The 12,073-nt window shown below is 38.7% G+C and overlaps 1 protein-coding gene across 1 annotated transcript in view; it reads left to right on the top strand.

The window, feature by feature from the left end:
• Positions 1-12,073, top strand: part of slit3 (slit homolog 3 (Drosophila)) — a 270,903-nt gene that overhangs the window by 222,013 nt on the left and 36,817 nt on the right. Inside the window, exons 21-26 of the mRNA XM_046030828.1 lie at positions 4,647-4,715; positions 4,824-4,895; positions 6,616-6,687; positions 9,593-9,664; positions 9,755-9,837; positions 9,977-10,057. Of these exons, the coding sequence (XP_045886784.1) occupies positions 4,647-4,715; positions 4,824-4,895; positions 6,616-6,687; positions 9,593-9,664; positions 9,755-9,837; positions 9,977-10,057 (449 nt within the window). The remainder of the gene's footprint in view (positions 1-4,646; positions 4,716-4,823; positions 4,896-6,615; positions 6,688-9,592; positions 9,665-9,754; positions 9,838-9,976; positions 10,058-12,073) is intronic.

Here is a 12,073-nt window from a genome sequence, read left to right as displayed (position 1 = left end):
GGCTACACCTCCCTGTGGACTCACAAGCTACACACATCAGATAAGACACACACATATACACACGCATACGCACACACTACTCTACACACGGGCACATAAGAGCCCATTTACTCCACATCTAGACATTAGCACAATTAGAAAACTACAAAGTGAATGAGAAAATTGCCATAGGACAGGGGGAGACTGCTATTTAACAAACTAAATGTGCACCAAACTCAGTACGTGCATGCACATACACGCATGCATGTATATGATTGCAGCACATGCCGACATATTGGCATACACACATTCACACATTCATTTGTGTTATGATTGGCTTAGTGTCCAGTCTTTATTATCCATCATTATGGTTTTAACTTAGCTTATTTTACATCATGCAGCACTAGATTAAAGCTCTGTGTGTGTGTGTGTGTGTGTGTGTGTGTGTGTGTGTGTGTGTGTCTGTCTGTCAATCAAGGAAATAGCCAAGAACAATGCTTTAGTCTGTGATCATTCTTATCTCCAAGTGGTTACAATCACTCAGATGTTTTTTGTCCCGACCATATGTTTGTGTATGCATGTGTGGGTTTGGAAACACGTAGCTGCTTAGCCTGAACTTTCTAACACTACAACCCTTCAGTTTCACTCAACCATTTTTTTGTAGTTGGTTTTTTTTTCAGCAAGACTAAAGTTGTCAATTTCAATTTCAATTCAATTGTCAAAGATCAAAATGCAACATGTACAAGTTGCAGTGTTACATTTTCAGATAAATATGATAAATATATCAGGCAATGTTAAAAAGCAATTTCTTGAAACAATAAGTAGTTTTTCCACATCTTAGTATGACAAAACAATGCAGGTTTTATAGCTACAGATGACTGCAGGTGTTGTGATAACTTTCATTTTGTGTTTGTGTTTACATGACTTTTCAAAGTTGTTGCAGGCGGTCAACATCTGCTCAGTGTTTCTCCAGAATCATCTGAGGGTTTTTAATATCACTGTGACCTGCCTGCAGGTCCAGAGCCAGATGTTGAAACACATCAATGTAACTGATTTTAGCAGCCCCTGGTCATTTGATTTATTATAAAGTACTCGGTAAAAGTGCTGAGTTGTGTGGAATTGACCAAGTACCACATTACAGTTCAGTTTCATCTCAATGCATCCCTCTCTTTTCTCTCTCTCCCCCCTTTTGCTCATACCTGCCTTAACCTCCTTCCCTCTGTGTGTCTCGTTTTCTCCTCCCTTTTCCCTCTCACTGTTGCTCTTTTCCTCTCTCATCTCCATTTTTGAATTTGCCTGTCCTTCTCTTCATCCTTCTCTTCCCTCTTCTTCTTTGTCTCTCCCTAATATCCCACTCTCTCTTTCCCGTCTCTCTCTCTCTCTCCAGGTGCTGAGGATAATGGTTGTCTTCCTGCGTCTGGTTGTCCTGACGTCTGCACGTGCTCAGATGGCGTGGTGCGATGCAGCAACAGAGGGCTGCACTCTCTGCCCAAGGGCATTCCCAAGGACACCACAGAGCTGTGAGTCACATGTGAACACACACACATACACACACACAAACTCCAACACAAGGATGTACACGTACCTGCTACACTATTCATGTACTCACTTTTGTTCAAATATAGAGACACATGAAAGCCAATAACATATCAGCAGACATATACGTGCACACAAACAGAATTTCTTGTCAATGCTTACTCTCCAATAACATGTCACAACCACACACATAAACGCACAGTCACACATTGCTGCAGTGCAATGTTGATGCAGCAGTTTGCCCTCTTCTGCTTCAGGAACTAACAAACCATTTAGTGAACACATGCACAAACACATGCTCTCTCTCTCTCTCTCTCTCTCTCTCTCTCTCTGTCTCTCTCTTTCTTTCTTCCTGTGAGACTTGATGGGTTTATAAGTGCTGCTGGTACTTGTGTTTATGTGTTTGTTTAGATGTTGTTGTCATAAATCTATAAATCACCACAGCTATTTTAATCTATCTGCAAGGCACAGTCAAATACTATACTGTCTAATACATTATATTGCCAAACAAAGAGAGACAGAAAGACTGCCACAACAGTTGCACACAGAAAGTGTCCTTGGGTTATTTTCCTAAAAATATTTTAAAAATTTCATTTAAAATTGAAGTTTCCAAAGTTGTAATGTCAAAGATTAGATTTAAAAGATTTGCTGGGGCAGTGAAGGTTTTTACAAACTTTTGCCTAGTACAATTATGCATGTCATTTTTTGATACATTGAACTCAAAGAGACACTGACAAGAGAGAAATATTGTGGTATGTGTAACGATCTAAAACAGTTACAAATATTTTTAATTATTTATTTGCCTTACGATTTCCCTTTGTATTAGAGCTGCTACATCTTGTAACTTGTTTTTCATTCATTTCAAGCTAGTAGGCAAGGGCGCGGGAAGGGGGGTGTGGAGGGTGCTGCAGCACCCCCCATTGACAGGGAGGAACACAGTGTGCAAATTACATGTGCAGACTGCATAAATGTTACTGTTTTGCACATGCATTTATAAGAGAAGTATTCAGTGCTTTTACAAAACACATTACTTTGATAAACGTATCAACAACCTCTCCTGCCAAGTGGATGCATCACTGGCAGTAACATTAGCTGCCGGAGTTTCTTTCTACAGGCTAAGTTTCACATTTCTTAGCAGATGCTTCAGTAGAAAATTTTTCGCGGTAGAAAGCTTTTTGCTGGTCTCACAACATTTACAGAAGACCATGTTCTTTGCATCTCTGAGTGTGACAGCTAAAAGTTAGGCCTAATGACAGCACTTATAGCTGTGAAAGGACACCTTTCTCCCTCCTTATTCCTTTAGCTTTTTGGCTAGCAGCTGACTTGAACAACGTTACGTCTTGTTTCGCTGACCTGCAGCGCGGTTGTGCATGTTCTATTAATATGCGAAATGAAACACAAACAAACAGATCCATCTCTGAAATGGAAGTTTATTATTAAGTCAACTAGAATTTACAAACTATGCGTGACCTACATTGATTACAGTCTTCTGACCGGCTACTAAAGCAGTTTTGCCCGCTGGCTGCACGCGCATCTAGTAGTGTTTGTATACAAGAAACCCATCTATCGGATTTCTGCAACAGCAAATAATGTTACTCTTTTACTCACAGATTTGTTTTTCTGGTGCCAAAATGTTTCTTGGTGTTGTTGAATTATATTTAAAAAAAAATACTTAATTTCAGGTTAAAATGCGTTGTAACACACGTTACTGAGATTGTAAAAGGTATAATATTGCCGATTTATTTTTAGTAATGCGTTATATAACTGTGTTACAACAAAAAGCAATACAATGCTGTAATTGCGTTACTTTTGTAACACGTTACTCCCAACACTGCATGTGCGCATTTCTACTCTGTAGCACCCCTAAGCCAAAATGTCTTCCCGCACGCCTGCTAGTAGGAATCCCTGTAATAAAGAAAGAGACCAATAAAGGAATGTCTGTAATGGTAGTAATTGTTAGAATTGATAGGATAAAACAAGGGTAAAACAATGTTAATCGATATTAGAAAATTTAGAAAAAAGTAAGAACAAGATCTTTCATATGGAAGGTGAACAAATGCACATGTACTCGCGCACACACACACAGAAACCCCTCTTGCTGTGAAATAGGCCCGCACTCCAGGGTCAATAGCAGTGATTAAGTATTGATCAGACTGAAGAAGACACTCCATCATACTGTCCTCATGACCTACTTATGACCTGAGCGCGAGGAACAGAGACCAACAGATCATAAAATGTGTATATGTGTGTGTACTTGAGTGTATACTGTATTATGTTTGTTAACTTGTTTCTCACATACTCACAAACACAGAAGGGATCGGTAAGTAAATATTGTATCTTTGCAGTGGCTGGAATATGTGTTTAAAGCCACATGATGAAACTGTTACAGGACAGATTCACACCCCAACACTTGTAATCTTGTCTTGTGCAGAAAATGTAACAACATTGCTAGAATCTGTGCATCAGTGTACAAGCTAACTTGGGATGACAGCCGTGTCAAAAAGCAACATTTACTTGGTTGGTCTTGGTTCCGTGCCATACATCTTTTTTTTTTCTACAAATTAAATCAAATTGTACTTATGTACTAAAGTTATTTTTTGATGAACAATAGCCAGGCGCAGTGACGTACCTTTCACACTGTCTTATGATCACTGTGAGGATACCAGACAACCATTAGAGATGTGATGGGTGAAAGGATGGTAAACTTTGGAGGGAGCCACACTAGATGTTTCCCTCTCCTAATCTAAGCTAATACCCCTCCTGGCTCTAGCTCAGCCCTAGCTGAGTGGGATTGACCTTCTTCTCATCTAACTCTCAAACAATAATGCATAAAAGACACTGCACTTCTCTGCTAAATCTACATATGCTATATAAATGTAAATGATTTGAGGTACTACTCCTAATTCCTTTGTCCCACCAACATTTCCGAAATTCATACCCCACATCCTCCTTCTCCCACAATCTTCAATGTGACAGAAGTTGTAAAACCAAAGATTTAGTGTGCTATATTGCCATTTGTGTGTGTGTGTGTGTATATATATATATGTATATATATATATATATATATATATATATATATATATATATATATATAATAAGTTACTACATTAACCATGCACTTTTCCTTGCAGTTACCTGGAAGGTAATATGCTGACATCTGTGCCCAAGGAGCTGGCAGCCCTGAAGCAGCTGTCACTGGTGTATGTACCACTCGCATAACCTTGAACAGAATACACATATCCTTGTGCAGTCAGTCTGTCTGTGTGCATTTGTCTTTGTGAATTTACTGTATTCTTGCATCTACACAGGGATCTCAGCAACAACAGCATCAGCACAGTGGCCTCATACACCTTCAGCAACATGACTCAACTAGCCACACTGTAAGTTACCATGGCAGTGCACACACCTAGTCATGCATACACACATCCCCACCCATATTTTAATTTTATATATGGGTATTTGTGTGTGTGTGTGTCTGTGTGTGTGTGTGTGTGTGTGTGTAAGCTCAAAAACCACTAGATAAATTTTTTGATTAATCTGCTCTCCTCCCTCTTTCTTCATATTTCCCTGCTTCTTCTTGTCTCTCCCATTTCTTGTCTGTATCTTTATCTTTCTTTCCCCTTCTCAATTTGTCTTTCTTACTTCTCCCTTTCTAGCTTTTCTACTTCTGTCCTCCTTTTACCCTAAATATTGCTTAATTTCTCTCCCTCTTCATCTGTTCTCTCCCCACCCTCTCATTTCAAGCTTTTCTTGTATTTTCTTGTATTTTATTCTTTTGCTCAATTTCATATTTTTATATATCTTTATATTTATTTAGGTTTATGTCTATTGTGACGCACCTGGTCGCCAAAGCAAATTCCTTTGTATATATATAAACTATTTGGCAATAAAACTGTTTCTGATTCTTTCTTTCTCTTTGCTTATAAAGATCTTCCTATTCCTTTCTAAAAGTTCTCAAAATTATCCTTCCAATTCTTTGCTACTCACTCAGTGAACTTGGTAAATTAAAATGTCTTCTTAAATTATCTTTTCTTAAACTCTTTACTGCCATTCTATCTTAGATACAAATTCCTTTTATTGTTTGAGTAATCTTAAGGTTGTCTCTTTTTTTACCTTTAGCTTATCTATCTTATCTAGTGCATGGATTTTACATCAACTTAAAGGATTTTATATGTCCTGGGATAGTTAACTGTGCACATTTTGTCATTTCCAGCAATGCCCTGTTTCATATTTCATAGAGTTGCGCCCATTCACGCCTGGGAGCTGCCCAGTGCAACCACAGGCTTCTACTGTTAGCCCCCCCATAGTATCAGTGGAACACTTTCTGAGTTAAATGCCTAGGTGGACTAGTTGAAGAGGTAGAGTGTTTAACCTTTCATTTTCTACATCAGATTTTTTCTAACTTCTACTCAAGTTCTTAACAAGTTGGAGATTGAGAATTGCCCCCCCCCCTCCCCCACTTTCCTCTGAGACACCTTTAGGCTGCATGATAATCAGTAATTATGATTAAGCAGTACTTCATTGTAGAGCGTAATGAGCTAAAAACTGCTGAAAACCAATGTTCTAGGCTACTAGTGTCTTTAAGATACACATCAGACAGCAACAGTCAGCTTTTTACACCAGGATCATTATTGGGCTACATGTTTAATTATGTTAAAATAATGATAGCACCCTGAAACGACCAACTTTATCTCTTTTGACCATGATCTGAATCCCGTCCTTAAATGTTTGTCTCCTTCACTTCACATGTTAAACTTAATTTTTGTTTCATAAGCAGTTTTAAAAGACAAAAACTTAACTGTGGTGTGGGAGTTTGACGTCCCAAAAGTCCCAGCTTTGCCTCTGGCAGTTTTTTACCTCTACCTAATTTTTGTATTTCATTTAAAATGTGCCCCCCTTGTTTATTTCACCGTGTTTAACCTACAGTGGCTACAGTATTATTGTAAAACCAAATTCATTCATATTTATTCAGGGATGTAGTGTGAAAGACAAGAGAAAATAATTTAAAATGTGTGTACGCAAGAAAATAATATTGTGAAACAGCATCCTGAGTCACAAACTAAGTCTTGTGACCTTGTTGTCATGTCATTTCCCTTTCAGCATCCTCAGTTATAACCAGATTCGCTGCATCCCGGTTCATGCCTTCGACGGTCTCAAGTCACTTCGCCTTCTGTGAGTAGCAAGCTTAATCGTCAAGTGCCGCAGTGGATTCAATATTCAATATTCACTCTCCTTTGCTAGTTATTGTACTGAGCTAAATCAAAGTCACTAATCACTCCCCTGGTGCCAGCTCGAGAGCCATGCTAAGACCCAGTCACAAAATGAGTCACAGCCACCCAATAATTTGTTGTTTCAGGGAACTAAAAAAGATAAAAGTGACAATCTCTCATCCTCTCTTTAATACTCCCTCTCTATCTGCATTCTCTGGCCCCTCTCTCCCCGTGTGTCCCTTCAATCTGACTCTCCCTCTCTCTCCTTCATCCATCCTCACCTCCTTCTTTCTCTCTCTCTCTCGGCCCAATGTTGTGTTTGATGAATCGACCTTCAGCCTCTGTTTCTCTCAGTCATCCATCTGGTTGTCCACCCTCTGTCTCACAAACCCCCACATGCACACGGTGAATGTGCATGTGAATATTGCTGTCTGACCATCCTCTCACACACACACACATACGCACTTGCGCCTTCATTGCTCAATGACAGCAGCATGTATTTACTTACTTTACTTACATCAGTATATTATGTAAGTCTGTGGTTAAAGAGTAACTTAACACCAGACTGAAAACCAGTTTTTGTGGTGCCCTCTTTGGTTAAAAGTTTCAAGCTTGTTTCACCTCTGACCACACCCAGAATCACTGATGGGTAACCACATCCAACAGTGTCACAGGGTCCTGCTCTACACCTGTGCATCATTGCAACAAGATTATTATTTATTAAAGATTATTTCTAGCATCTCTGAGATATCCACCTCTGAGATTTGCACCTCCACCCCAATATGATGTAGGTGAACAGAATTTTTTCAGTTGTTTACTCTGGATAATACACTCAAGGATTATTTGTAATAGAATAACGTCACAAAAAATAACTTGAGGTAATTGAAAAATGTTCCATTTTTTATTTATTTATTTATTTAACCTTTTAAGCTTTTGTTGTTGCTAAAGGTAGAGGCTCTCAAAAGTAAGACTACATTGTCCACAATCCGTAATGTTTTGTATCGCAAAGACAATGCTGCTACTTTCCTTTTTTGATTTAGTGAATAGTATGTTGAAAGAGATTTTTAAAAGAACGTCTACTCTATACACCGTGGTAGGAAAGTTTAAAAGCTGTGGTTATAATAGTAAGATGTTTTTTGATGCAAATTCTGTTATACAATGTGAATGGTAGTGTTGAGGCTGATAATCTTAACTTTGTATGTTAGTACTCTTGGCTCAAAATGAAGAAGATATAGATTTATTTGTGGAATTTCACATTTAATACAAATAACTTTCAACTTAAACCCTGTAAACATTAAATAATGATTAGAGGTCTGCTTCTTTTACCTCATATTATTCTCTGTAGACATTTCATTGTCCACAATGTTTTGTTCAGAAAGCCAGTGTTTCACCCTCTAAGAAGTCATCTTTGTTTCTGACCTTTTCTCTATATATTGACTGTATCTCTTACGAGGCTTTCTTCTTACAGAAGTTTAGTCATCGCTTTTTTCCCTCCTTTCTTCCTTTCATTTTAGTTGATGTTGCCGTGGGGACTGATCCCTCTCTGCCCCCGCATAGCAACTAGTTGCCAGGCAGCCATCACTGTCACTTCCTCATTACCCACAACCCCCTCTGGGCCAGCCTTACGCGGGGGCTGTTAGACCACCGTACGCACAAACACACACACAGTGGTGCACACAAACACGTAAAGTTGCAAGGATGCACAGACATTAAGACCACACACACACACACACACACACACACACACACACACACAAACGTATGCACTTGTATGCCCAGCTACACACTCTGGTATACACTGACCTGAACATGCACACATTGCATTAAGTGCACAAAAAAATCACACACACACACGTACACGCACACACTTTTCCAATAGTGGTGGTTTGATAGCTGTCCCTTGCTACAGCCTTTCGCTCTAATGGAATGTGAACTTATATCCAGCAGGCAACACACTCAAATGGCGAGACACAAAGGACACATACACACTCTGCAGTCTCTGAGCCCTTGGAGACAAAACTTTCTGATACTCACAAATCTACACGCATAAGCACAAGCACAAGCACAAAAACCCAAAGGGACAAAACAGAAATGTATTCTCACACCGATACACATCACAGCCTGCAGTTTGTCCCTGTGACACAAAGTTTTTTTCAAACACATGCACACACCATAGTCTGCCAGATGACCATATGAGACAGTTTATATTCCATTCAGAGACCATGATAAGCTTTATGGCCCAACAATGAAAATAAGCTTTCTGTTTATTATGTCTTATTCTTTCATAAATATTTTATTTATTTTCCATTATGGAAGGCAATGATGGTGTGTCTGCAGCTGAGGAACCACAAATAATTTAAATAATTTAGCATGCAGTTAGTCAGGGTTGGTGTATTAGTTTGTTGAAAATCGAGTATTAGGCAGCTGGGCTGTCAGTTTCATTTACTTCTGATGTGATGGATATGAGGCAGTAGGTTTGTTTAGATATTCATTGTGAAATTTGGTCAACGAAATCTATGGGCAAACCTTAAAAGCACCTTTAAGATTTTGATCTAAACATAGACCAGTCAATGTAAGTACAGTAATAGTATAAGTAACAGTGGCAGCATTAGTCATAGTATGAGTGTAAGTAGATGAAACGTAGCAGTAACAACTAGTAGCATGCTGGGCTAAAGTCAAAGATTTCACATTCTTCTCCGTGCTGCAAAAGTATGATTATAAAGAAACACCGAAAACTTAATCAAATTACTTAACTACACATTAAAATTAGCATTGGGTCAAAAACTGACCACTTGAATTTGTAACAAGGTCAGGTTTGTTTTTAATATTCATATGCACTGTTGTTTTGCTCTCTCTGTCTCCTTCAGCACGCTCCATGGTAACGACCTTTCAACCATACCAGAAGGAGCTTTCAACCACCTCACCTCTCTGTCCCACCTGTAAGTACAGCCCCAAATATCTGTTTGTGTGTATATGTGTGTTGGATGCAAGTGGATTACACATTTAATTGTTTGTTTGTGTGTGTCTAGGGCTCTTGGTGCCAACCCTCTGTACTGTAACTGTGACCTGCGCTGGCTCTCTCAGTGGGTCAAGGCTGGCTTCAAAGAGCCTGGTAAGAAGAAAAAATCACAATCTAGATGCTATTAAAATACCTGTGACTAAAATAGTATGTTTTCTGTTACATACATTTCATATTGTGTGTAAAGAAAGGTGCAAAATATACTGTTGATGTCACCTGAGTGTATTTGTAGGTATTGCTCGTTGTACTGGACCTCCTGACATGGCTGACAGGCTACTGCTCACCACACCACTCAACAGATTTCAGTGCAAAGGTAAATAGTCTCCTCTTTAATCTGCTCACTGGTGCCTGCTACAGTATATTCTATTATTTGTCTATATATTAGTGTTGACCTGTTTTAGCACTGGATTAATCCCTGGATTCAGTCGGATTAGGATACAGAAAGGTGTTTAAAACAGGCATTAAAGTGGCAGCAGAAATTTATGTCTATTGCAGTCACATTTTATCAGTTTTAAAATTTTTGTAGTGTGTTTTGACCAAGTAGCTTTTAGGTTGTCCGGTTTACTAACCCTTCCATCAATCTGGGTTTGGTCTTTAGGCAGTTTGCTGGCCAATTGTTGGACTTTTATTCAGTCTCAGGTCAAGTTGTAGTACTTTAGGTGAGTAGGGCTGCCAATGGTTTATATTTACATGATTATGTGCATTACAGTGTAACACCATGAAGGCTCTGTGGACTGCCGAGCCAGTGGACTAGAGTTTTATTTGTGTGGAGGGTGTTTTCTGGATTTAACCAGCCATAGTCCAAAAACATGCAGATTATGAAAATCACTAACTTTAAATTGCCCATTGGCCTAAAAGTGAGTGTGAATGTGTTTTCTGTGTGTGTGTGTGTGTGTGTGTGTGATGTGATGTTTTGTGAAGCCTTTCCTCCTCTTCAGAGAACATTGATGAGATTGTCTCTTTTTTAACAAATTAAGTTTATTGAGATATTGTAATGGACTAATGGACTTCAAGCACATTTTTAGGCACAGGCTCAGAGAACATTGTGCTGTGTTTTTTTAAAGAGGATAACCTATGTTCAATAATGAGCAACAAAAAATCCCCATCCCCACAGTTGTTTTTCACTCATACAGAACAGAATACAGAAGCAGCCAGCCTCTAACATTTCCTGCCGCAGGGCTCCCCTGTCATCTGACCAGAGGGGGAAAGAATTTAGAGGTGGACTTTTTACGCACTGGAAAAAAAATACATCTTGAATACAATGGTCCTGCATGTACAAAGAAACTGGAACACAAGGGCATAGTTTCTGTGCATGTATTTTGAAGAATAAAGAATAAAGTGAAGTGTGTGATCATTTGTTGAGGTATAGAGGTGAACAGTGTTTAATTTGTAAATTATAGTGCTGGGCAAGATTAAAAATTTTAATCGCGATTAATCGCATGATTTTCTGCAATTAATCGCATTGTTAAGCACAAAATTGAATAATGCAGAATACAAAGTAGTGTATTGTGCACTTTTAATTTAAATGTACTGCATATACACAAAAGTGCAATAACGTGGTTTGCGAACACTTTAAACAAATAAGGTGCTTTTTACTAGCAGTATTCCCTTTACACAGTAGCAATAAAATATTTCTTGTAAATCTCAACTTAAACGTTAATGTAAACAAATCAAATATGTAACCAAAGCTATTTGCTACTGCCAGGGCATTACCTTTTATTCAGCTTGTTAAAACAAATTACCATCAGAGTCCAGAGCCACAATCATAACATCATAACAGGCATGTTCTGAGCAACGGGTTAATATGTTTTCTTGTTTTTTTCTGAACAGGTATCAGGTAACATTTTTCATTCAGGGACCAGCAAACAGAATTTCCAGAATCTATTACTGTTTACTAAATAGTTATCAGGACATCAACAGGAGGGAATTTCGCATGGCAGAGCATCCCTGCAAAACTAGATGAAGACCTATAAGGTTTAAGTTATGTAGTCTATAATTTTAAATTATGTTAAAGAGGTTACAGCTATGTAACGCACAGAAGCCGTTCCCATTGTTACTATCCATAGAGTGCCTCCAGTTTTCTCGCAGAGCGCTGTCTTACTTCTCCCACACGCTGCATCCGACATAGTCTGCTGAAGCCTCCCTCCACTGCTTGTTTGGGAGGGTGATTGGCTGGCTGATCAACATCCCATCCCTCCTGTGACCCATGGTTAGACTGTATGTGTATTCAGAGCCAGTGAGCAACGGACTTTCAAAATAATAATAATATTAAAAAATAACTGCAATAACGTGAAATAAAATAATTGTCGGTGTTAATGTGTTAACGCGT

The sequence above is a fragment of the Micropterus dolomieu genome, linkage group LG19, assembly GCF_021292245.1.
Source record: "Micropterus dolomieu isolate WLL.071019.BEF.003 ecotype Adirondacks linkage group LG19, ASM2129224v1, whole genome shotgun sequence".
Taxonomy (NCBI): domain Eukaryota; kingdom Metazoa; phylum Chordata; class Actinopteri; order Centrarchiformes; family Centrarchidae; genus Micropterus; species Micropterus dolomieu.
This window is presented reverse-complemented; position numbering and strand designations above follow the sequence as displayed.